The sequence below is a fragment of the Anser cygnoides genome, chromosome 6 (genome assembly GCF_040182565.1).
Source record: "Anser cygnoides isolate HZ-2024a breed goose chromosome 6, Taihu_goose_T2T_genome, whole genome shotgun sequence".
NCBI classification, from domain to species: domain Eukaryota; kingdom Metazoa; phylum Chordata; class Aves; order Anseriformes; family Anatidae; genus Anser; species Anser cygnoides.
In genome coordinates this window covers 22071188-22097793 of record NC_089878.1, presented here as the reverse complement: position 1 = coordinate 22097793, position 26606 = coordinate 22071188, and the positions used below count along the sequence as shown (strand labels likewise).

General features: G+C 42.0%; 1 protein-coding gene and 2 long non-coding RNA genes across 7 annotated transcripts in view; 2 read left to right on the top strand and 1 right to left on the bottom strand.

Moving 5' to 3' along the window:
- Nucleotides 1–7393: 7393 nt before the first annotated feature.
- LOC106029959 (uncharacterized) lies at nucleotides 7394–24214 on the bottom strand. 2 transcript variants are annotated; one of them, XR_001203445.3, is made up of 3 exons: nucleotides 23889–24214; nucleotides 17420–17543; nucleotides 7394–9106 (listed from the first exon to the last, which is right to left on the bottom strand). It is a non-coding gene; the product is annotated as an uncharacterized lncRNA (long non-coding RNA). The 2 variants fall into 2 exon arrangements; XR_007162432.2 differs by lacking the exon at nucleotides 7394–9106 and adding an exon at nucleotides 13737–13868.
- LOC106029958 (uncharacterized) lies at nucleotides 10251–13460 on the top strand. Of its 3 annotated transcripts, XR_001203443.3 has the most exons (5): nucleotides 10251–10649; nucleotides 10767–10830; nucleotides 11449–11555; nucleotides 11645–11838; nucleotides 11967–13460. It is a non-coding gene; the product is annotated as an uncharacterized lncRNA (long non-coding RNA). The 3 variants fall into 3 exon arrangements; XR_010832386.1 differs by having other exon boundaries at nucleotides 10254–10830; XR_010832387.1 differs by having other exon boundaries at nucleotides 10255–10830; nucleotides 11645–11763.
- A 204-nt stretch (nucleotides 24215–24418) lies between the features above and the next one.
- CERS6 (ceramide synthase 6) overlaps nucleotides 24419–26606 on the top strand; it is a 123664-nt gene continuing 121476 nt past the window's right edge. Inside the window, exon 1 of one of the 2 annotated variants that reach the window (XM_048061374.2) lies at nucleotides 24419–24734. In XM_048061374.2, coding sequence (XP_047917331.1) covers nucleotides 24565–24734 — 170 coding nt within the window. In that variant the 5' untranslated portion in view covers nucleotides 24419–24564. The remainder of the gene's footprint in view (nucleotides 24735–26606) is intronic. The other variant, XM_048061375.2, reaches the window with a different exon arrangement.

Genomic DNA, 26606 nt, shown 5'->3' with positions numbered 1-26606 from the left:
AAAAAAAAAAAAAAAAAAAAGATTGCTTTGGTGGTCAAATACACCACAGTATTTTTCAAAAGCACTGCAATTTTAACAAACCTCTATAGCTACATATAAAGAAGAAAAGAAGGACCTACCCAATCTCTTAACTATCACAGTACCTTGCTGTTTCATTTCAGAATCCTTCATTCCATCAACTTTATTTTTTATTGGTCTTTGATCCTGGTCTTTTTCTGCAAAAATCATTAATACTCCTTGTTTTCTACTAACTTTATTCCAGCAGTTCAAAATTCATATCATATCTGTATTACAGCCTTTGTGGAATACCCGTTTTCTTCAGTGGGTTCTTCAGATTTTAACAGAAAATAAAGTGCTAAAATTTACAGACTTAATGCTGAGACAGAAGCTGAAGATTGGCTCCCAGCTCTGTGTTCAGATGAAGGCTCCATGCAGTTAAAAGCAGGTGGTCTCAAAGCTATAGCTGCACAAAACGGCATGAGACAAATCTATAATCAATAAGACCTGTTATTTGGATACTGGCAAAATACCAGTTCTTACAGTGCAGTGGATAGAATACTTTATCACAAGAGTACCTATGTGCAAATCATTCAGATTTTTTAATGCATGATCTTTGAAATCGCACAGTGAAAATTCAATAAATATTTTTCTTGCCTTCTATAATAGCAAGTAGTTCACCAATTGATGCAGCCATCACAAAGTGCAAATCACTTATTTCCTGGCAGTTAACATCATTACCCCTGCAATTGCTTGGGCAAGCTTTTGGCTATATGCTCCTAGTGTTTTAACTGATTTGGTCCTATTTGATCCACAGTAACACGCCAAGGAGACAGTGATATGCTTTTCCACTCTGTTTCAAATGTCCGTGTTTTCTATGCTTTGATCAACCCGTATGTCTCTAGTAATGAATTCACAGATAAAGTGAGCTTTTGCTGTTGCTGGAAAACATCATTCAAATTTAAAAGGTGGACATTTTTTTCTTCTGTCATACTAACAAATGATCAACCAACCTAGAAAAATTATGTGGTGTTACTTGATCCCTAATTGTCTATGTCTTGATTAACTGTCATTTCTATCTCCTATTTTGTCTTCCTGCTCATGATTGGGTACTTCTTATGGTGGATATACAGAGACACCGAGCCTCTGCAGTTCCATTGATAATTAAAATATTTTAACTGTTTCAGGAAAGAATGAAAACATCCACAAGGAAAGATGATTTTAAGAGAGACGATATTTTTGGAGAGAGCTGTTACTGCCCTTTCTACACTTACCCTTACCTAAATAAATCACTTTTGCAGATGTCTGGCAAAATCAAATTATAGTGACAATTTAATTTGATACATCCATCACTAGGACTGCAGTCTGTCCTTAAAGGAGAATGGACTTGCTCACCAAATTGATTTTTTTTTGTCTCCCTCTGCTATGATTATCCACTTTATATATCTCAAACCAATAGAAAAGGTCATCCCAGTTCACAAGCTGTTGGCTAAAAAAACATGTAGAGACAGAAAGACTGCAGAAAATGCTGTCCTCCAGATTTGAGGCAACAATTTGAACTAATGCTAGGTCCATATAGAGGAACAGATTTGGCTGAAAGAACCCGAAGAACAAGAGAGCATGTAGCTGAATGCAGATTTCTTGAGGATTTTTAAATGCTTTTTTTTTTTTTTTTTTTTTAAAAGAATTGGAGGCTCCATCTTCTTTCCAAACTATAGCTGAAAACTGAATTCACAGTGAGTAAATTCAGGTAAAAGCAGCATTCTGTGTTTTTTGTTTGTTTGTTTGTTTGTTTGAAGTATTGTATTTGCAAGAGGCCCTCCTTTAGACCATATAATGTAAACCTCTACCTGACAGTGCATGCAAGTGGTAGACTGTTATTTCTCTGTTGTGTAGTTTTCATTATTAATTTAGTGAAGTACAGTTCTTCAGGAAACTTTCTAGTGGGCTGTAAAAAAGACAGATAATTCTTGAAAAGCAGTAACAGCAGCACTATCTGCAGCCAAAGAAACAAAATTATCCTCCTGTCAGTCCCTGTCCTTTAGATCCCGTCCTGTAAAGTGGATGATATATAGAAGTTTGCATCAACAAAATTAGAACAATGTTTCTGAAAAGGTCAAATTATGTGTCCTCGCAGGAAATATTTCTATATTATAAAAAGTATCTATTACAGAATGTAAGCAATGGTTTATTGTGTCTTGATTCCCATGAAAGGAAGCAGAAGAATTCAAGAATTCCTGTCTTAGCACCTAACACAGTCCTTTTACAATACAAATTGGAAGGAAGTAGTTGATACCACACTGTCTGTTCCTAAGGTGAACAGAAAATGCCAGCCCACAGGAAAGCTTGTGCAAATGCAACTCTGACTTCCCATGTACGTCAGTGTTCCAGATGCAAGTCAGCAAGTACTCCTATGTGGAGACAGGGAATGTGATCTGCAGTCACAAAATAGCTGCTGCTAGGGATGTCTTGAAAAACGGTAGTCCATCACTAGACCATGGTCATTAGTGTAGTTCACGCTTATTAATTCCAGATGAACCAGAAATAGCTTGGTAATGTTTTACTCAAGCAACTAATATGGAGTAAAAAGATAACATGCATTGTGTGTGAAGATCCACATGAATAGTACAGCAGTGTTCAGTGAGACATCAGTGTAACTTAATTACACTACTGATTTTAATTTTGCAATTAAAAGGAACTTTCCAGCCAATATTTCAGTTTCTGTCACAATTACTCACCAAAACCAAAGTTTCATCAAAAGGGCAAAAAAGCTGGGAAATACTTAAGCACAGAGGTAATAGCCCTAGCCCTTACCCCAAAAAATTTTACTTGTTGAAAGGTGCAGTCTAATCCTAGCTTAAAATTTGTAGGAGGAGTATCTTCAGCCATGAGAGTCAAACTGTTGCTTCGTATACTGCTCTCTCAGGAATATCCTAAAAAGAAATGTGGTGGTGCTTCAAAGGATGCATTAACACAACATTCTTCTTTGCCTTTTCTATTGCATATCCTGCTTTACAAATCTGCTGTGCATTGGCTAGTTCTCTCAGGCTTTGGCGGGAGGGAGAGTGAGGTTTGGTACCTACTGTGCTCTTATTCTGTCTCTTTCTAGCAAGTAACTTCTAAAATAAACACATTTCAGATGGATGTCCTAATGCAGGTAGTGCAGTTGACCACAGGTCAGACCTGTCAAGCAGTAATTTTGAAGGCTTCAATGTGAAAAGAATAGGAAATCTCTTTTTATAAATGGGTGAAGTGCCATTTCAAACATGTCACGTTTTAGGTTCTATCTCAAATACCCTGGAAGATTCTGTTCCTTCAGGATAACCAGCTGCTCAGAACAAGGTGTAAGTTCCCTTAATACATGCATGTGGGCTTCTCAGCACCACAGAAGTTACTCCTTGTGAAAGCTAAGTCAAAAGGAAAGATGTAAGAGGAACTGACCCATGATTATGAGACAACATTGTTCACATCCTTGTGTTTTTACTAGCTCTTCCCAGCAGTATCCTCCATTTCATACCTGTATTACGATCTGGCCTGATGAAATTAGATACTAATTAAAAATACCAGACACTGAATATAGATCCAATATTGCAATGCCATGGAAGAGAAGATACAGAGAACTTCCTAACATTATGTTAAGCAATTTTCAAGTCAAATACAATTGTAGTTTATGTATCTACATTGAGATCAATAAGCTCATTTTATACTGGAAAATAGAGCATCATTTTCCTTAAATAGCAATTTGCCATTGTAGGACATAATAACCTTGAACATTCAAGTCAGCAGGAGATTTTTTTCCTTTTACCCAAGTGGCATCAGGTTCAACCTCTTACTCAGATACATAATCAGCTAAAAACATTGGGTTTTTAACACATAGATAATAAGGTTCAATCTTGCATCTATTGAAGATGACTAATGTTTCTGTCATCAGGAAAATACAGCCTTTAGCACACCCATGCATTACCATAGGTGTCCTTGGTACATACTCATATATGAACTGTATGACCAACATGGCAATCCAGCACCTCTAATTGCCTGCAAATGAAAGAATGTGTGTCAGCTCCAAAAGAACATTTGTATCCAACCATGAGAGCATTGATATTTTCCATAGATCTTGCAAAAGATAGATGTGTGTAATAAAGCACACGAGCTACTGTATTAGATTGTCAGTAATGTGCATTTTAAAAAGACCCTGAATATGCATTATAACATGGTCAATAAAATATGTTTGTAAGAACCTGTCAGTAAATAGGAGAATTTTACACTTCTGAAAATACAGAGGCTATCTGCATCAAGAATTCAAGGTTAACTATTCAGTTTTATTCCTAGAGACTATTTTCGCCTTGATGTATGAGCATTAGTGCAAGTGGATGCATGTCAATGTACGAATACTTCAGTGAGGAAATGCTAACTGATGGTTAGAACAAAAGATTAAAACAATAGTGGCTGAAGCTACTTCTTTATAAATAGCTCTTTATGGTATATTGGAATTGATTTAATAGTAGTGAGCTAAACTAAAGGGGCACAGTGAGACCTAATTAACATTTGCAGCACATTGTGTCTGGGTGAAGAATGCTAATAGAATCCCAAATTATTAGTGCCCACGTCTTCTGTATTGTGACTTACAAAGAACCATCCAGGTTGCCATAAAGCATTACACAGACACAGGTATATAGAGACACAGGGATATTGGCTGATATACCATCTCATCAATTTGTATCCGAGTCTTATTTTTAATAGCATTTTTCTTTCAAATTACTGACAAACAAATAATCCATCTGGGACCAGTATTGTGCCTCTGAGTTTTTGACATGATGATCAAATCTGAGACAGTTTTATCACACGTGAAAAATAAACACTGTTCCTACAAATCAACAAACCAAATGAACACGCAAGAAGTTGAAGGGATGCTAAGGTATGCTAAATATCATCTAAAGTATATTTGTCCTTGAAGAATATAAAGAAAGGGAAGATTAACTACAATTGGTTTCCTGTTTAAATATATGTCAAAAGGTCAGTGTTGCTTCCTGCTAAGATATTTAGAAAAAAGGAGAATCAAGCAAGGTGAGCAAGAAAGCTTCTAAGAAAGTGTCATTAACCAGATAGAAGTTTCTTTCTTTTTTTTTTTTTTTCAGTCCAGCTTTCAAAGATATGTCCTTTTTGTTGAAGGGCAGCCTTCCCTGCCGTTATCACTGTCCAGGAAGGACCTGGTTCTGAGAGCTGACTGTTTGAGGGACTTTAATTTGCAACAAGCTGTAGTTAGGTTGCAGTTGAGTCTATTTGTCCAGCCACTCCGTATCACTATAGAAATCATTGCTAACTAATAAGAAGACAATTTCTCCTATGAGAAAAAACAACACCATAGGCAGCTTCTCCATATTGAAAAAACCTTGGAATGAGGATTCTAATTCATAAACAGCAGCTCCTTCATTGCCATCCCATTACCCTTCTTTATAATTCAGTTATACCATTTTTATACCATGGGCAGCATGAAAGGTGCTCAAAGCCACAGGGCTGATCACGGCAAACAAGCAGCTGTTTGTTGATGCATATTTGGCATCTTATAGTCAAACAGCATCAGTTTTGCAAATTAAGCTCCCGAGTGACTTTTGGCAGTGACGCCAACAGCCGCATTGCCTGCAGGTGGTGCAGGAAGTCTGTGAGGAAGAAAAAAGGGAAGAATGTGAAACAGCTCCTTCTGAAGGAACTGTATTTGATTCAAACTCACTTTGGTGGGGTCAGTTCTGACAAGCATCGGCCAGTGGAGCTGCAAACATGGAAGGCTCAGGAGTGACAACAGAACCAACGCCACCTTTCTAGAGATCTCCGCAGAATTCCCCTCTTCTCCCCTAAAAATACCTGCAAGAGAAACACCAGAACGAGAGACCTCCCCATGCTACTTACAGTCATATGGCTATCACCGTCCCAGTTGCTCCTGGTGACAAAGTTCACTGAGGCACTCAGAATCACAGCTGCTATAATATCATCCTTGGTCTGAGCACTTAGGCATGCACAAACATCCTAATTTTGGCTGCAGGAAGATCCCTTTCTAAACTGGTTTAGAGCAGGTAATAACTTGCTTGCACAAGGAGCTGTTCTTAGAGGTACATTTCTTCTCAGGAGCTGATTGCTGCTGGGCAGTGTTGGGAGTTTGCTCCTCCAAGGAAATCAGTAGATCCAGCTCACAAGGAAGGTAAGCACAGACTTAACCAGAGTATGTGCTTCTGGAGGAACATGGGGGCTTTATTTGCATCAATTTCACTTGGTGTAATGCTGCTTCTAACACGTATCCTAGGTAGCTGCTGTTGCTAACAATCAATGAACCTTGTATGACTGAAGGTTATGAGTTACTACATGGGGCTAATATTGTAGGAGGTCAATCCTACGGAGCAGATTGCCAGTCAGAGAAGGGCATCTAAAGGCTGTCCTGGCAAGTCACAGGGGTGGATTAAGAATGTAGAAGAGCTGAGCTGCCAGGTCCTGTCTCCTCTGAAAATGTCAGAGACTGGGCTAGAACCAATGCCTCAACTCTGTCCAGACCAAGCTGGTTTGGATGCACATGGGATCCAAAGTTTAAGCCTAATTACCAATAATCTTGGTGACAGTCAGTTAAAGATATCTGCCAGCTTTGTATATACAACCACAGTATCTATTTGCTGTGGAAATGTTAATTACTGTATTTTCATGATTTTTTCCTGTCCTGCAGACTAAAAATATCCATTTTACAGCTGGAGAGGAAGCAGAACCACAGCAATGTGAAATGATTTGCCTAAGACCACGCTGTGTTTCTTCAGCAGACATAAGGATATGAATTCTTATTTCTTGGTTCTCAGGCTAGTTCTAGTCTCCATTCTTATCCTCACATCTTAAGTAATCATTTCTCTATGCTTTTACAGATTTTCTTCTGTACACAGCAATAAGTGCGTGCAAGCATTTAAGTGACTCCCTAATCTTTGAGTTCAGGGGGGGCGGTGGAACATGCTTGAAATAAAAAACAAAGTCATTTTTTGAAAACCAGAATGAACACTGTTAAGGAACTTAGTCCTCCAACACATGTACTTATATGGCCAGCTGTTAGGCAGCCTTGCTAACCCTGTTTTACGACTACTTCATAGTGTATTCATGATGAGAAGCACTACAGAATTCTTCATTCTGGGTAGAGCAAAACACTTAATTCTTCGCTTCAAGGAAATCTTGTATCATATTGTTCACATAAGCATTACTGAAGACTCGCCAAGGCTGATGTGTCCAGGAAGCATCAAAAAGGGAGAATATGCCCAAATAATTTGGTGGTACCAAAATCATCAAAATATTTTTATGAATATATTAGTAAAGCAACTTCATTATGTTCAATTTAGGTAACTATTAAGGAGTTATTTGCCATCTGCTTTTTAAGAAAGGTTGAATTACCCTCAACCAAATATACTTGACTTGCTGGGGTCCCTAAATAAATTTTAAATAAGGTTTTAAAAAAACTGCAGCAAACGGGCTTATTCTGTATTGCCACAAAAGAATATATTAAAACTGCTTTAAAAACTTATCCAACAATACCCCCAAACCCACAATTTTCTTGTATTTTTAATACCAAGAAACTGTAGCATAAATGTGGAAAAAATATATATATATTAAGGAAACTGATGTTTATTTTTTATCATCCCAATTTGCTTCAGCAATACAAAGAAGCTGAAATTATCTAGAAGACTGTCATTTAGGAAATTATCCAGGAAAATAAAGCACAGGTTATGAAGAGAGAGGCAATTTTTTAAAATTATGCTTCACCTATCCTGGTCTCTTTTAAATTCCCCAGATTAAACAGAACAGACAACATAGGACCAAATAATTTTTCAGTCTGAGATATGCCATCTACTGTAGATTGGAAGGGAAAGATTAAACTAATCATATGTCTCATAGGAGTCCAAACTAATTTAAAACTTAAAATGAAGCATCACTGTAGGATCCTCAATGGGTTATCTGTGGCCAAAAGAGCAAACAAGTCATTACAGGGAAAGAAAAGCATGGCAGATACCCTGTGATAGGAAAAATCATTGCTTTGTTTATATTTACAATATGTATATTGGTATTGTTTATGTTGACACTGCAGCATCATCTGTGTGGTCTTTGTAATTCCATGTCAGAAAGGATATCACAGAGCTCATTAGAGTGGTTTCTGGAAGAGGTGGTGATCAGAAAAAGATGATCAATCAAGGGAATGGAAAAAACTCTCCTATGCAGACAAATTAAAAAAGCTAAGGATTGTTTGCTTTAATGCAAAGATAAATAAGAGCATGGTAGATAAAAAATATATTATGAACTATCTTGAAGCTTTCCACCTATACTACCTCTGTAGATGAGAGCAAGGCAACATTCAATTAAATTAAAGGATAGGGATACAAAAATAATGAGCCTCTACACTGGACACCTAATATAACCTTTGCATTCACTGTCATGAGGAGAATGATGAAGGCTGACAAATGATAGTCAGAGTGTCACTGGATAACAAATATCCAGAGTTGTAACTATGGACAAAGCTGTCTGAAGGGTGTTAAGCTTTGGGGGGATTCATAAAATCTCCAGCAGATTAGGAAGAAATCTAAAGCATGTGTAGGGGGAGAGTGAAAGACAAATTGTTTCCATCATCTGACAGCTGCAGAGGTCTTACATACTCTTCTGAAATACCTTGTGCTGACTGCTGACAGATGAATTGAGCCCTGGGTCTGATTCAGCTGCCAAGTTATTGGCTTGTTCTGGGACACATGAAAAAATTAAGCTCTTGGCCTTATCTTTTGCAAATGTATTAAATGCCTCAAAAGAACTGGCAATCAATCAATTGCAGTTATGTAAAATACTGAAGTAGCATCTGTCTGATGATGAATTTCAGACATGAATTTACAAGGCTGGGACTCTCCTTCAAGTCCTGCTTGCTATGACCTGTACAGCTATGTGTCAGGGGAAAAGCTGTCCAGCCTCCTCCCAGGCCACCGAAGGAAGCTGTACCTGCCCCGAGACCTCTGGGCTGGATTCTCAGCTGGGCTGACTCAACGGGCATTGCTTCAGCCTCCTGCAGCAATAAAGTCTGATCCAAAGCCTCTGCTGTTTCTTCCTACAGTCCCTGTAATACATCGGGCATAAAGGTTAGAGGCGGTTCTGCCAGTATGTAGGTAATGTGCAGTAAATTTTGTGAAGCCTCAAAGTGTCACGAGAGGCCTGCGTAAAAAAAACATGTCAAATTGAGCTTTAGGTACTTGAATTTCTGAGGCACATTTATGCTTTTTCCATGGGGAGATCAGTTCTTTTTTGGGTTGCTTTCTATTGCGCAGGGTGAGGGACAAGGGCAGGAGGCTACGGCAACCCATTAGAGAAGAGCAGGCTAGCCGAGGGGAGAAGGAAGGGGCTTTGAAACCACTTGTGTTTCAGATGTCTCACATTAAAACACATCAGAATACAAATTGCTCTGCCAACAACAGTGTTTGAAAACATATCGATTATTTAAAAACAAATATACTTCATCCAGTTATAATTATCCTTAATGTGGCACTTAAATGGTGAACCATCACCCAGTAACTGCTTTTGTTCACACGTGATGACAGCCTGCGCTTTATCACGTGTTAGCTTGTCAAGTGAGACCCTGGGCTTTATGCTAGAGGTCATTTTAACCAGCTAATGACTGCAAACTTCTAACAGCTTCGTTTACACTAGGATTTAAAAAGGTGTTAGTAAACAGAGCATGCTAAAATACAGCTTTCTCTAGTAGAGTCTCAGTGGAGTAAGCACAGCCACGAGGTGTATAAGGATACCAGCTGCCAAGTAGGATGAAAGATTTTCCATGTTGGAGTATCCCTTTCTCCTAGCTCCCTGCCTGGCAAGACGGATGGGATCTGGCTGCCAGTGCATGCCACTGCCTGACACTTTGCATGCCAGAAAGCTGACAGCTTCCAGCTCCAGCCTCCACAGAGCATGTGCAAGGAGGCCACATGTCCAAAGAGGCGAGTTTGTCTCACAGGTGGGGCCAGATCCTTCAGGCTTTCAGGGAGTTACCCAATATCACAAATACATTTCCAGTCTGCCACCTTCCTCCAAGAATCCGGTTGCTAGTCTGATGACAGTTTGGCTTTTTTTTTTTTTTTTTTCCAATTGCAGCCTCAATTTTGTAGAATGAACTCCTAAAAATCTGGCCCTTGGGTTAACTGTAGCATATGGTAGATGTTGCACATACCTTAGTAAATTGAGTGCTATTTTACAGCCAGTAGGAATGCCCCAGGAGGAGATCGTGTCTTTGCTGTATGAACGTATCTGAAATAGTTGGAGTAAAACAACTTTTCCCCTTGGGAACCTGTCTCAGAACAGAACTTATATGCGTAATGATACCTCTAAGAGTTCACCCAGGTTAATGACTGTGAGCTCCGCTTGTGCCTTTCAAAACCACAGGGAAGGGTGGCAGCACGTGGACTGCAGCTGTTGCTCATGCCTGGGGTATGCTTCCCTCCTGACATGTTCACACAGGTGGCATTGCAGCCTTCATTTTTCCCTAGAAGGGTGTGACTGCAATTGTTTACCCTAATTGCCGTATTCCTCTTTCATCATAAATTGCAAAAGCCAGCAGGCCCCCTGCATCTCCCAGCACACCCCCCACTATGAGCACTACTGCTCAGCAGGTGACAAGCATGGGCAATAGGTCCTCTCATGCTTCAGGTCCCCTTCTCTGCTCCCAGTTCCTGGGGCACTACTGGGGATCAGCTCCCCCCAAGGTTGTTGTGTTTTGCTCCATTCAGGGACCTTACAGAAGTATCAGGTGCAAGTCATAAAGTGATGGTTTCTGTCTGTCCTGGCTGTGGGGTAAGTGGCAGCTGGCTCCCTCCCAGGTTAGGGCATTGGAAGAAAAAGAATTCAAAAGTAGTAACATTAAAAAAATCTTTCTCTGAGTAGATCTCAGGTTTTTGGGACCCTCAGGCATAACAAAGCAGCCATGCAATTATTTTTTCCTCTAGCTGCTTAGTCTTTCTTAGCTTCTGGTCTGTCTTCTTGCTGATTCTTAGAAAGTCGGATTTTAGGTGTTTATTGCTGAAATTTTGAGTGCTTTAGAATGAATGCTTAAATGTAGTATGACTTTCAGAACTTATTTATACACTACCATTTTTCTAAGCTGTTAATGCTTTTTAAGGACTCTTATAGCATATGAAATGTGCTAATAAATTATAGCTGATGCAAAAATGCCAATTAACCCTCACAATGCACAGGCAAGATAGATGACTATTAAATCCCTATGGTAAGCCTTGGGAATAGCAAAGATGCAATGACCTGAAAATTGTATCCGTAGCTACTTTGCTGTTAATTAACATAAATTCACCAGTGGAGTGCCTTTCCTCTTTTTTATTAATCCCTTATCTCCAGTCTTGGATCTGTTTCTCGAGCAATTAGGACAGATAGCTTACGCTTTCTTGATTCTTACTTCAGACTCGCAGGGGCTGCCCAGCCAGGCTAGATAAGCTGGGGGCTGGAGGACAGGACACAGCCATCCTGTGTGCAATACATTTCCAGTTAAGCAAAAAATCCCAAAGCAGGTAACTAACAAGCTCTCTACCTCATACTTCTTGTGCATTTTTAATTGCACATTTCTGAATATGCATTTTGTCTCCTCCTTTCCACACAGTGTCAGCCCTTCCACACTTTGATTTCTTCTTTCCTGACTGCTGGCCCAGAAATACCAGATGCTGTGTAGGATTGTGGAGGATGCCCATTTGTGTGTGGGGCTGAAGTTGCGAAGGACAGGTCAAGGCTCCAGTCTGCAGTGACAGAAGCATAGTTCAGGATAGGACAACCAAAATATTTTTACAGGAAACAGAAGTACTTGCTTTAGTGTTGTTTTCTGTGTTTCTGGGGGCAAACAGTGAAGGTAGTCTACTGTTTTGACTCCAGTTGCTGTTGACTGTCATAAATTTTCATGCATCTTTTGTTTCTGGTTTGTATTTCAGAGGTACACAACTGTCCCTGGAGACAGGCAAATGAGAGCTGTGGATGCACATGGTTAGCTATGAGGAAATCTGAAATTGCTCAAATCCTGATGTGGCTACTAGCATTACCACACAGCTCAAGAGTGTCAGAGAGACAGGGATGCTAGCAGAGGCTTTGAGACACTTCAGAGCCAGCATTAGATTCCTGTGGTGAACGCTGTAAGTAATGCAGACTTGCATTGGTAAAGAAGTTCATTATGATATTCTTTCTCTCTATGCAATTACTTTAATGTTTAGTTTTGAAATAAAGAGGAATGCAGACTTTCATCTGTACGTGGGGAGGAAAAAAAAAGCAGTATACTATTTCTGTGCAAAAAAAATAAGTTTAAAGGAGGCAGTAGGGTTTCACTAAGGCAACAGGAAAACTTCAAAAGCAGTAGCATGTTTATATGGCTGTTCAGAGTTGCAGATGACTAAACTGTGTTTTAGCTGAGAAATCTGTCCCTATCAGCTGAAATATTTTAAATTTTACACTCTTCGTGCACCTCTTCAAATATAGCTCTTTTGTTAAGCAGGAAGGGTCTTTAACTGTGTAGAACATTCCTTTAACAAGTCCTGATGCCAAAGAGATTTAGAAAATTATAGCTGAATGAAATAATGGAAAAGGCAAGAATCAGTGTGCTGGGAAATAAGGCAGTGAGTCACGGTAAAAAAGGGATCTTTAGGAGTCCCCAGTTAACAATAGTATTGCAGGTCTATGTAGGGAAATACATCGAGTGACTTAATGGGAAAAATTGATAGGATTAGGCAAGTGCTGAGAAGCAGATGATTAGAGTCATCTGTTTAAGAACAAAATGACATTAAAAGTAGAAGGTCATAGGATTTAAAGATTAGGAATATTAAGTCTAGAAAAATAGCAAACTCAGAAGCCAAAGCTGCTAGGCAGTCTCTTCTGCATCGTTATCAGTTACTGGAGCAGGGAAAATAATAGTGGGATGAGATTGGCATAGGTATGTAGTTTGAGTTATGTACAGAGATGTTTGTTCTACTTGTAAAATCACTGAAGTATCTTTGTATTAGACTTTTATTTTTAAAGGCCCTTAATAGCTATCCAAAGAAGGCAAAGGCTGTTAATCTTTTCCTCAATGCCCATCCTGATAGGTGTTATCAGAGACAGACAAGATGAGAGGAAAACAGAATTTTCTGCCAACAGACTGTATTAGAATTGCTGGATAAAGCCATGGTATTTACCTGAAACATGTTATCATTTAAGCAGTGACAGCAGAACAATTAAGTGCTAATCTAAGGTAGATGTTGTTTCTGATTACAGTGCTTCCATACAGCTAACGTGGCCACACTGTCAGCTGGGTCTGTGTAGCCTTGGCACAAGGAGGGAGGTGGAGGTGGAAACAGATTAGTTTTAGCCTCCCCAGCAACCTTTGGGTCCCAGTTTCTATTAACATATGAGCTTCCCCCATCATGATACTGTGTCTTTAACCCAACCTTATGGCATGGCCAGATCCAGAAAGGGTGACTGCCAATTGCTACACCAGCAGATCTCACTTCAAGTGCTGGGCTATGTTATTCTTCTGTTGCTTTAAGCTACTAGAATGGGAAATAGCATCTGAAGTGGCCCTTCCTAAGGTATGTGATGTAACACTTCAGACAAGATGCTGATCTCTGCTCCTGCCAGGCAGACAATAAATCATCCTTAAATCAGCCACTATCAAGTGCAGTTCCCTTCATAGCTGCTTCACATGACCCCAGAGCCAGTCAGAGGTGCCATCTGAGCATGAACTTCTTTCCCTGTTGCTGCCTTGTGCTCCTCTGAAGTCAACAAGAAAAAAAATCTGCTTCTTGATGGTCCTTTCAGTTGCTCCTCTTCTCTGGTATCTGAGCATTTTGCAGGAAAAACTGCAAGCACTGAGGTAGATAAAGAATGAATAATAAGTTCTTTTTCAAACACAAAGGTATCTCCTCAGCAATATGGTCTCCTTATAGCCACTGCCTTTTTCCATCCTTAAAGTTGCAAATCTTAGAGTGTCATTCCAAAATCAACTGGCATTGGTGAAATCCTTGCTCATGCTTGCATTTGCTTCATTCCATGCTGTGTTTTACTAGATGACTAAACATGCTGAGAATGTTGTGGTAAACACGCCAACTATCTTCGATATTTGTGGGTGAGTGAATTTGAAAGCATATTTTAGTAGCCTCCTAATTCCTGTTCCAAACAGCCTCTGCCTATATATTTGATGCTGTTTTCTCTCAGTTCTTAGGCTGATTTTGTAATCAAATCAGCATGAAACCAAATAGAACATAATTATATGAGTGCACTAATAAATAAGCCTGTTAACCCTTTAAAATAATATTGCAGTAAAAATATACACACATTCACAGCTTATATTTAGTTAATGTTGAGTCTGAATAATAAGTGAGCAGAAAAATGACCACATACATAGGAAAGGACAGAGGAGAGGCAATCAAGGGAGAAACAAAAATGGCTTAGGAAGCAATGAGAAGTCTGGAAAAGGAAAGCATTTAAAAAAATCATTGATGCAGAAAGTCAAAGAAATAAACAGCAATTAGTGATTCAAATACCTAATTAATATTCTCTTTTTACAAAAGAACACCTGCAAAGCATTCACTGCTGGGTCTTTTTAGTTATTGATTGGTGGAAAGGAAAAAAAAAAAAAGAGAAAATTGCTGCTGCCAACTGCAGTTAAAAGGAGTTGACAAATTGACACTAAGTGCTCCCTCACATGGTGACTATCCACACTGTTATTAACTCAGCCCATCCTTGCAGACGCTTGCACTTTTAGTGCTCAGTGTTACGGTTTTTAATTCCTGGGTTTGCACTACACTGCATAATGGTTCCTGCAAAACATAAGTCTGAATTTACCGAAGGGGAAGTGGTATTTTTCTAACTTTAATTTTAAAAGTCATCAAAACTTAAATGTGTAAATGCTGTCTGCTTATAATTCTAACAAAACGTTAGTACTTCTGAAGTGGGGGGTTTCTTCTTTTTCTAATACTACAGAGGCTGAGTCAAGATACTGTAGAGTGTAAAATCTTACAAGTCGTGTTGAAGTTTTAATCCTAAGTCTTTGTTTGGATCCTCTGCTTTCAGACTGACTTATGAAATACTATTGTGATAAAATAAATACAGTGAACATAGTACTATAGGACAAAGAAAATCTTACATATTCTGCAAGAAGCAGAGGATTATAGCAGTTGTATTGTGACTTTACCTCCTGACAGACTTCAATGGGATCTAAACACCCATGTAATAGAAGGTGCAGTATATGACCCAAAATAACATGCCAGGGGAGTGTTGATTTTACCACACAGTGAAAAGTCAATCTAGAAACTGCACACTGATAAAATGACAGAACTTCCCCCATCCCTAGATGGTGTTCTAGAGGACTTGAAAAATATGACATAAAGGACTGAATCTGATTTAAAGAGGTGGCATTTATTTAAAGATGAGCACACTACAAGTAGTTTATTTTGCAATATCATACTGCTTTGTGTGTCTGGCTCAGCTGAATGACCGCTCATGTGAAGAGTTTTTGTGTGTTTGAAATTGTTGCTACAGTGGGCTACCTGCCTTCCTCTATAGTTGCCTCATAGAGCTTGTTATGATCCTGCTTTGGTACAGGAAGAATTCCCACCATGACCCAGCCAGCAGGGTACAACCCATCTCAGCTCAGTTTGCCACTCATAACAGCTGCAGGTTTTTTTTTCCTGTTCTGAACCACAGTGGTGCAATTCCATGTGTGGCAGAAACTGGGCTCCAAAGTGTTGATGAACCTGAACTTGTGATGAGATAGGAGAGAACTGCCTTCATGTGAGTGATTCAGGTTCAGTTAGCATCATGTCAGAACATTTCTCTCTGTTCCCCATTTGCCCTGGAGGGCAGAGCAAAAATGGGTTGTACTTGGTGATCAAATCCACTGGAAGGTGCAACAGGATAAAGAAAGATAACATTTTCCTTACTTTAAACTGTCTCCCTTTAAATCCCTTTCCTCCCCTACCCACCGCCAACGCTTTGGGCCCTAGCCAGCTGGATTTTCATCCTCTGTTGATATCCTAAATGCATAGTCAGAAATGAGTGCATTGTGGTTTGCATTATTTCATTTATTTGTTTTTATGATGAGGTCTTATTTCTAGAAGCAGCATTTTCTTCCTGAGGTTTAATTACTTGGGGTTTCAGTAAATTAAAACCTCTTTTATTGATAAACAGTAGCCAACAATGACACTGATAAACATGTTAGTTAAAAGGTTGTTTAACATCAAGTGATACCATTGTTTGCTTTTTCCTTCCAATGAGTATCCTTTCCAAGAAACAGCTATTGTTTTGATTGAAAATAAACTTTGGAAAAAAAAAATCTTGATTTATTTAAAGAAAAAAAAAAGCCTGCCAGTGTTAATTGATATTATTCAGCTACCCTCATGTGCTCAGTTTGGAGTACTGCTATTTAATTTAGCTGTCTTGATACAGACCTCACCCACCAGGGAAGCTCCTGAGCTTTTGCAGCTGTATTTATTTTGGTTTCTTTATGAACATGGTTAGCTAACAAAAAGTGGTTTCCAATGTACAATTTCTGTTTGTAAAGTTTCTAAATTATAGCCTGGCCCCCTTCATTGTGCAGAAGTAAAGGCTTCCTCAAAACTGTAACAAAAGCCAGCATGTAAGGAGGCAGCACTAGCACAAAAATGTTTTGCAGCAGTGCTGATCAGCAAGCACATAGTTAGATACCTGAATTTGGTTCCTCTGGAATGATCAAGACCATCAACCTCAGCAGTATCAGCTGTTAACTGGGGAAATTAATGAAATAATACATGTGTTCCACTGCTGGTGAAACAATGTCCCCTGCAAAAGTTCTGTTTCGAGAAAGTGGATTTATTGGCATATTCAATTCGTTCAGGTCAGTTTCTAGAAAAAGTTTTCTGATAGAACCTCCAGTCAGTCAAAACAGCTTTCTCATTTGTTTTGTTTCTAATTTGTATTAAGTTTAAATGTACTCCAGATAAAGCAAAATAGCAACAGCCTGATGACAAACAAGATAATGAGCTTAGCTAACTGCCTTTTCTATTGGTCTGATAGTTTTCCTCTTGAAGTCAGAGACAAAACTGCCATTGACTTCAGAGGTGGATTGTACACAAATGGTATAAAAAGTTTAATACTTTTTTTTCTTTTGTCACTTTTTTCTTACCTCAGTACAATATTCTTTTAGAAACTCTAACTACAGAGACAAAGGTCTCATAGGCTTTGAATTTTTCCTTTAAAATAAATAAATCTCAACACTACATATATGTAAGATACAAATGGTTATGTTAATGAAATATTTCTAATAACCACTTTTAATCCTGTTTGGTAGAATGTCTATATAGTTAGATCACTGTATACAAACTATAAGCTTACAACAGGATGTCTTCGCAAGTACTTCTTGTGGGAAGAAGTACTGACTCACCTCACCAATTTTGCGTTCTCCCATGGTAACCTGTGAGTATGTCTGTCTGTCTTTGATGCACCCGCTTTACAATCCACCTCATGTTGCAGAGTAGGAGGAGCATTAATCACACTGGTATTCTCCCCTGCACAAGACAAAAGTAAACAGTCAATGCAAAATTGCCAATATCTCCCTTTATCTCTCTTGGTGTGAAATGCAATAGAAAAAATACAAAATAATCATCAAGCAATAGAGCCAATTCAACCCTTTCAAGACTAAATATTATTTCAGAAAATGTAGTCTTTCTTAAAAATAAGAAAGCTTTTAGTAATGGAGGTCTAGGAAAAATCATTGCTGTTGGTGGCTGTTCTCTCTTTTTTTAAAAATTGATGTTTCAAGTGTTTTAAAAAGACAGCATTGCAAATATGTTTTTGATAAATGAATTCTTAGTAAAGTTACCATAAAACAATTTTAGTGGATCATTCAGAGCCCTATGAAATGGTAAAGCCTTGAAAAACTTTTCTAAGTTCGCCTTATCCTTCTGGTAAATATCCCCAAAACTCCATTCTGGTATTGTTCCTTGAGCTTTCAGAGACACATGACTAATGTTGAGATGTCATGTGACATCACTACAAATATACCAGTTTATTTGCTGTGATATTTTTTTATAGTCTACTAAGAAACTGGTAATCCAGCTCTTCTGGCCAAGGACCTTCTGTACACACTTGGTTCCTCAGTGTTCAGTTTACACATTAAGCAGTGAAGTAGTAGCTACTGAATGTAGTGAATTTTTCATGAGTGTCCAACATTAATTATCCAGATTATGCTAAATTCCCTGGGAATTCCTTCCCTTACTGCAAACAGAAGAGCACTGAGATCAACACTGATGCTTCCTAGCTCATACACGTTACAGTCTGTGAGTACAGGATGGATGGCTGATGTTATTTGCTCTTTTACTAGTATGACTTGGGGCAAATTCATTTGGATTCCTCTACGTGTCTGCTTCCAAATGAGGATGCTTACTGGCCTACTACACAAACTGGTATACTCATTCTTCCTCTACTTTACATTATTTCTGCAGCCTTCCTATTTTCATGTGAGGAAAAATTGACATAGAATAGTTCAGTTGGAAGAGAGCTTCAAAGACCGAATCCAACTGCCTGACCACTTCAGAGCTAGTAGTTAAAGCACATTCTCGAGGATGTTATCAAAATGCCTCTTGAACACTGACAGGCTTGGGGCATCAACCACCTCTCAAGGAAGCCTGTTCCAGTGTTTCACCACCCTCACAGCGAAAAAATTTTTGCTCATGTCTGGTCTGACCCTTTCCTGGCACAGCTCTGCTGTCTGTGCCCGTCCTGCCCTTGGTGACCAGGGAGCAGAGACCGGCGCCTCCCTCTGCGCTTCCCCTCCTCAGGGAGCTGCAGAGCAGCAAGGGCACCTCTCACCCTCCTCTTCTTCAGACTGGATGATCCAAGTGACCTCAGCCTCTCCTCACAAGATGCGTCCAGCATCTTTACCAGCTTTGCTGCCCTCCTCTGTATGGTCCCAGAGCATCCTTTTTTATACCAGGGAGCCCAGAAGCGTACACCATATTCAAGGTGAGGCCGCACCAACGTTAAATGTGGGTGAATGCTTTATGCAGGTGAACAAGTCCTCTCACCTCTCCTGCTGGATGCTTGGATTGACACAAATGTTTTGATTCCTTAATCAATAAGTTGCTAAATAAGCCACTAGTTATCACAAAACGCGTTGTGGATGAGAATGAATTGAAGGAATCAGTGAGAGATTTTGCTGGTGTGTCTGTGTTACTGTGCATGGACACAAGAGAGCTGCTCGCCTGCTCTGCTGGGCCAGTCCAGCGGGTGCATGGCGGCTCCAGCTGGTGAGCGAGAACAAAGGCTCGAGAGAACACCAACGGGCTGCAGCCGCCCATTTGAGGAAGAGTGTAGGCATGAGTGCAGCCTGCTAGGATGGGTAAAATGATGACACTGGATAAGGTCTAAATACAACACTTAAATCAAGCTATTTAAGTGTTTTATATAATAATATAAAGCCATAGTTTTAAACCTAGATACCAGATCTGGCAGACAAACTATGTTTGTGCTTTTTCTTTATTGGAGGAATAAAGAAGCATCCCTTTTTTATAATCAAGGTAGAGAAAATGTTCCAATTTTTCTGTTGACTAGTAACCCAGCATGAACTAGCCAAAGAGAGAGCATGCACTGGGGCAGAAACAAAGCTTGGGAAGCCTGAAGGTCGTGTTCTCTGTTTTTTCCTCTCCATAACTCCAAACAGAAAGGAGAAATAGAGTACTATAGGTCTCATTCAGAAAACGCTTAAAGCTGTACCTAAGTAATTTGGTGTCAGTGCCAACTATAGCTATGCCTTGGTGATGGAGGAGACAAGATGGTGTCATCTTCCTTTTATAGAGTTATGGCTGCATTTACAGGATGCAGTAAGTTGCTATATTCACAACAGAGCATGGTCAGCACTTGAGTTATTCCATCAGGGAGTGTGGCCGCTGAGTTATCGGACTAGTTCTCTGGTACCTTTCCCATTTAGCTGACATGTGCAACAATGCATGACTTTCAATCTTGAGAGCCTTGACATTGTCACTACAGCTAGGGGACCGTTTAATGGCTATCTAGAGCTTTAAAGGTATACTTGGATCATATAGTTATGATGTGTCCGATTTTAACCAATCCTTTGATTTATATTTTGCTTCCAATTCACTTAAGTGAAATAACCTTACTCTTGCAGTGTCATTACAAAATGAAAAATGGATGCTTTGACTTGAAAATGTCAGAATAATATATGTTATGATTTGGGGAGATTAAAATGCTTATCTGATAAATTAGCATGAATTCAGCAATAGTTTCAGTCAACCCAAATGTGTACTTTTGCTGAAAACAATATTCTCCTCAGGTCTCCCTGTACAACCATGACATAAGTACAGCAAAATTTATAAGGATGAAATTAAAAATGATGTAATAAGAAAACAAAAATATATTGCCAGCAAGTTGCCTATCATCTAGCTCTGAGGCAAATAATTCACATCTATATGGGGTCTTTAAACCAAATACTAAATGGCAAGAGCTTCATTCATGTGTGAACACAAAGTGTTAACAGATAACTAATGAAACAACCACATTAAAAACAGCTTTGTGAGGGGAAAAAAAATAATGAGATGACCAGGTGAATATTCTTCTGGACAGAATATCACCTTGGAAGCTGGCTGAAGATGATCAATAAAGAAGTGAGTTTAGCTCTGAGGGTTATTTCTGGAGTTCTCAGGACTTCAGCTTGATAACGCATTGGATAACTCAGGCTGCAAGGCCTGGAGCAAAGCTTGCAGACACGAGAGAGGAAGTACTGATCTCACAAAAACTCACGCTGTCAACACAAATCCACTGTAAACATTTTGATGGCTTAGCACTGAAGTAGCTTACTTTTTGTGCCAGATTAAGTCTCCAGTTGTCAGAGATTGTCTGTCCCCTCACAGCTGATGTGAAGCTGGCACAGACTCCAGGCTCCATGCTCATTGTAGAGCCAGGCACAACTGTGTCATCAGTCAGTTCCCAGATTTTACTGAACATGAAAGTAAGGCTGGACTACTGGAAGTCTGCGGTCCCCCAGAGCATCTCCAGATAATAAGACAAGATCTGTACAGCTCTGTGTACCTGGTACCCGTGTACCAATAACCTGAACAGTAAATGTTGACTGCTTGAAGGTTTGAAAATTCGCTTTACTAAGTAAATCATAATGTGACTCTGGAGCTCAAACCTGGCCGCGTCAGTAGGCATGAAGCAGATATATCTGAAATGCCAGTGGAAGTGTAATGCAGTGTATCTAGTTTGTCTGAGATAAAACCACGGCTGTGTAAAACAAATCAGAAGTTTTCTTTCAGGATAACTTAGTCAAAATTGGTGCAGAAGATTAACTACTCCTATCCTAGTGTGAATAGGGTCCAGTTCAGCTTACCATAAGCTTCGGTGGTTACACAACATTGAAATAGTGAACTACGACTGTATCATAATTACAATGTACACTTTGGCACACTTCCTTTAAATCTACAGCAGGAAGACAAACCAAAGTGAACAATGGAGAAGAATGAAGCATGGACACATTAAGTGACTCAGGCAATCCCTGCTTCCTCCTTTCCTTCTGATCAGTCCTCATAGAGCAGTTCTGCTTCAGGTAGACTCAAATTGGAGCCCAGCACAATGCACAAGCCTTCCTGTGGCATGTAAACCACTCTTTCAACTACAGTTACTTGTCCATAAATCTTTTCACAACAGTCAAACTAATTACCATTGCATGTTTCCCCAAGTGTCAAAACTTGCTTGTCTGCCAATATTTAAAAAAAAAAAAAAAGGAAGACTGAAGTGATATAACCTGGGGACACTTACTGCACCTACTGTACTGATGTATTTTAAGCCCAATTACACAGAGCTCTGACAGTGATTTGAGTTCAGGGTACATCATTTGGTAATCAGGTGAAGTCACACTGATCCCTTCAGACTAATAACAAACCCATACAGGAGTCAGGACTGATTTGAATGGTCCAGCATAAATCTCATAATGAAGATTGCCACTCCATCCATGAGGTTTTAGTTTTTAGGTGAAATCACTAGAAAAGCCGACAAAACTAACAGCACAAGAAACCAGAAGCCCCATGGCTGTTGGGACCAGCAGGCAGTCAGAAGAAAGACAGCCCAGGGCCATGCCTCGGGGTGCCACATCCAAACATGTCCATGGTCCTCCCGGTTCCCCATGCAGGTGAGGAGCGGCCACACAGCAACCATCCAGCTCTCGGCCCTCCCACTAGGCACGCTGCTGCTGAGTGCCCCAACAGTATCGCCAGGTTTTGCTGCAGCTTTTCCTGGTTTGGCCGAGGAACTCCTCCGGGTGGCCAGCAGCATGGCACAGATGCAGTGGTGCTGACAAATACATGTTACCAAATTCATTCAGAGAGATTTAGAGGTGCAAAACAAACTCCTGTGTACTGCAAATGAACAAATAAACCATGGCATGTTTTTTTTTTTTTTTTTAAATAATAAAAGTGGCTATTACCCATTTTAAAATATCAGGGTTGCTGTTGAGCCCCTCCCAGGAATATCTCCCTCCACAGCAGAGGATTCAGGCGTTCTCATTCCATAGTCCCCTCTTGGCTTCTTCTACATGATTGCTGCTACAATTTGAATGCAATTAAAAGCTTTTAATTGGTCATCCTCCCAAATGTTTCAGAAATGCCATTTCTTTTCAGATAGGCTTAGAGAGCTGTTGCCCTGAAATAATTTTACTCTGACACAAAAGTCAATTATACTAATTGTTCAGCAGGAATTAACCTCTTATTCATCATCATGTTATTATTGTTGCTAGGCTCACTTTGCAAAGATCCGTTCGTTCCTTTCCTGTATCTGTACATAAGCAATGCCAAGTACCAGAGCCCGTGAGCCTCTGCAATGTCTGGGAAAGAGCTATCTCATTGTATTGGAAACAGACATAAATATTGAATACACTTCTAAACTGATCGGAATATTGAAATGTGCTGAAAAAAAACAGGTCAACCTTTAGATGCTGAATAATGATACCAATTTTCTGATTAAAATTAACTTTGCCTTAAATCCAATTATCGTTAATGAAGCAAATGGTTATCTGCATATTGACAGCTATTAAAATTATATCTGAAGAGCTTTTCATCAAGAAAAGCTTTCATCTAGGAGTGACCAGAAGCAATGAATCAGAAACTTCACAGACACATGGGATGTTGGCTTAGCAATAAGCCAAAAACACCCAGTGGAAGATTTCACCTGCACGGCTCATCAGCCAACCTGCCAAAACATTCCCTGAAACTTCCCCAAATGTCCTGCATGGAAATCCTCTCCATATCCAAACATGGTTAATTTTGTTAAATCGATATCACATTTTTCACAGTGTGAGGGTGTTGTGTGTTTACCTTGGAGTTTTCTTCAGCAAAGAAATGTCAGCACACAGATGAGGAGCTATGTAATTAGTTTTTCAGGAAAGACAAGTAGAGTCAGCAGGGGAAAAAGAGCAAGCTGGCAGAAAACCTACAACCAGGATGATAAAATTCTGGAGTTCACCTTGCACAGCACTCAGCTTCTCTTGGTATTTGGTAGCCAGCTGGAGGGGGGGGGGGTGATGATACAGGGGTGAAAACTGAGACCAACAAAAATAAAGTGGGGCAGGGCAGGAAAACACTGATGGTGTAGGGATAATGTACACCTACTACCTGGGGTAATTTTGTCTGTGCCTAGACCACCCTGCCTACAGTCCAGAGGCCACTGCTCTGCTAAAGCCTGCTTGCCACCTTTTCTGTAAAACCTGGTGGAGACAACTATAATTTTCCTCTCGTAACTCATCTCTGCTGGAAGCGGGCAGCGAGATAAGCAACTGAAAGTGAAAACCTACGTAAAGACAGTAAGATTTTCTTTATCTGGGAACGCAAAGCCATAGCCCTCACCTCAGCTTTGATTTTGCTGAGCGCTGTGCTCCCAGACACTCTCGTCCGTGCCTCATTTAACGGGGTTAGGTCGTGAGATGCCGCGGCCGCTCCTCTCAGCCAGGACGCCGGGCTCCCGCCTGAACGCCTCAGTGCCGGGGGCAGCCCTCTGAGGTGCCACCGGCCGCGGGGCCGCGGCTCGCGGGGCTGAGAAAGGGGCTTGTGGGGGGCTGCCCGTGGCGACCACCGGCCCGTGCAAACCCAGCGGCACTTCGGAGCGGAGGGAGGACCCCCCTCGGTGCTCGCCGCTTGGGGGCTGCCTCAGCAGGGGGAAGGGGCGGGGGGGGGGAAGGCGGCGGCGCGCACCCGGCGGCCCCGGCCCCGAGGCGGCGGCGGAGCAGCGGCGTAACGGCGGGCGGCGGGAAGCGGCCAGGAGCCAATGGGGGCCGGCGCGGCCGTGTGACAGGCGGGGCGGCCGCTGTCCCCGCCGGGCGGCCGGGGCGGGGAACCGGCACAGCCGCGGCGCTCGGCGGCAGCAGCAGCAGCAGCAGCGGCAGTATCGGTAGCAGCAGCCGTCTCAGTGTCCGCGGCGGGGCTGCCGCACGGCTCCGTCCTCCTCCCCCCGGCAGCCGCGGTGAGGGAGGCCGGCGGAGCGGAACGGAGCGGAGCGGGGGGCGCCGCGGCAGACAAAGCAAAGATGGCAGGGATCCTCGCCTGGTTCTGGAACGAGCGGTTCTGGCTGCCGCACAACGTCACCTGGGCCGACCTGCAGAGCACGGAGGAAGCCTCCTTCCCGCAGGCGGAGGACCTCTACCTCGCCTTCCCCCTGGCCTTCTGCATCTTCATGATCCGCCTGCTCTTCGAAAGGTAACGCGGAGCCGCCCGGCGGGAGCCTCCTCCGGGGAGCGCGGGGCCGGGGGGCCGCCGGCCGAGGGGCCGCCTCGGGTCCTCCTCCCCCGGCCGGGCCGGGCCGGTAGCGCTGTGCCCCCCGCCTCGGTCACGGTGCGGGCCTGATGCGGGAGGGCGGCGGGCTCCGGGAGCCGGCGCGGCGCGGAGCGGGCGCTAGGAGGCGAGGTCGCCCCGGGAACGGCCCCGGCCTCCTCCACCTGCGGCCCGGCGGCGGCGGGCAGGGCCCCGGGGCACCTGTGCCGGCGGGGTGGTGGCCGCCGGCCCCGGCCGTGCTGCCCCTGAGGGCAGCGGGAGGCTGTCGCGACAGGAGGAGTCGGCCGCGATTATCGCCGCGGGGCTCCCGCGGAGGGGTCGGGGCGCGGAAACGGGAGTGGGGCTGTGGGGTGTGTGTGTGTGGGGAGGCTGGGGTGGAGCGGGCTCTCCTGTGCGCTCGCTGCTGTGCCCGCGAAGAACAAAGAGCGGGTCGGCCCCTCAGCGCCTGCCGCCCTCCCGAGCGGTGCTGCCGGGGCGGCGGCGGAGGAGCGAGGAGGACCAGCAGCCGCTGCATCCCGGGGAAGGGCTGTCACGGTGCTGTAGCAGCTATGAAATCGCAGCTCTGCGGGGCGGAGCTGCCTCCTGAGCGCTCCCTGCCCTCGGAGCACGGTGCCGGGGGCTGCAGTGCCCAGGGCAGGCTGCGAGTGCGCCCAGAGCCGAGCCGCCGCTGGCAACTTCGGTGGCACTCTGCGGGTGGGCCGAAAGGCAGCAAAACTTGTGGTCTGACTGGGGACCCGACAGGCTGACCTAGCCGCGTGTCCCGAATGGAATACCGCAATACGATTGCAATTAAAGTACCCGGTGTCGTTTAGATAACGCCGGGTCACTCACTGGTTGTTTCTCCCCTTTGGCGTCCGTACAACGTGTGCTTCGCAGTGCTGAAAGCGGGTGCGTGATTTTGCATCTCTTGCCATCTGAACTGCAACGTGTATCGCAGCAGGGCTGTTAGGTGGCAGAGCAGTTAGTCGGGGAGACAATGTCAGCCTAAACTTAGAAACACGTTGTTTCTGCCGGTTCTGATGCAGCTGCTGGTGTTACAGAAGCTACTGTGATTTTTCAGTAGTCTATATCTACCCCCACAGGCTAGCTTTCTTAACTCAATTAAAGTAATTTTTAATTTGGAAGACCATTATATTTATAAGTGTTGGCTACGCAGATGAGGATGCGGGTACATTTTCGTAACTCTTCTATTTTTGCTAGGCTAATTTTGAAATTGAGCTCTGGAAATGTGTATTGGTAGCTTGATAGTAGGTGAGCGACCTCCGACGAGGTTTTGTTAACAACTACTTAAGTATGTATTTGTTCCTTTTTAATTTCAAATCGATTGTAAGACACCAATGTGAGACTAGGATCAGGCCATTTCATGTGAGATTAATCCACACAGCCTGGTACAGTTGTGATTTTTAACGTACAGCATTTTACTAAAGCAGGCTGAGCAGAAGTGACTGGACCTGCTTCCACTGATCAAAGCAGGAGGATTGTCTTTGAATAAGAGAAAAATCAAGCCTCGTTATTGCTTATTAGTAATGTATTTCATCAGACCTCGGTCCATCATTTGTGGGGAGCAAGAGGAATGCCTCAAGTGCATCATTAATTAAAGGTTTGCAGTTACTTCGGTTGGTAAAGCTATGTGAGATCGGGAAGGGACAAGAGAAGGAATATCTGTTGAACTGATGATTTCTTCATTTTTCTGTGTGTTAAAACAGATGCATTTTTTTCCTTTCAAAACTCAGTGTTGGTGACTGATATTGTACATGCTGCATCCTGGAAGAAGCTTTTGTGGATGTGTTTGCTGAT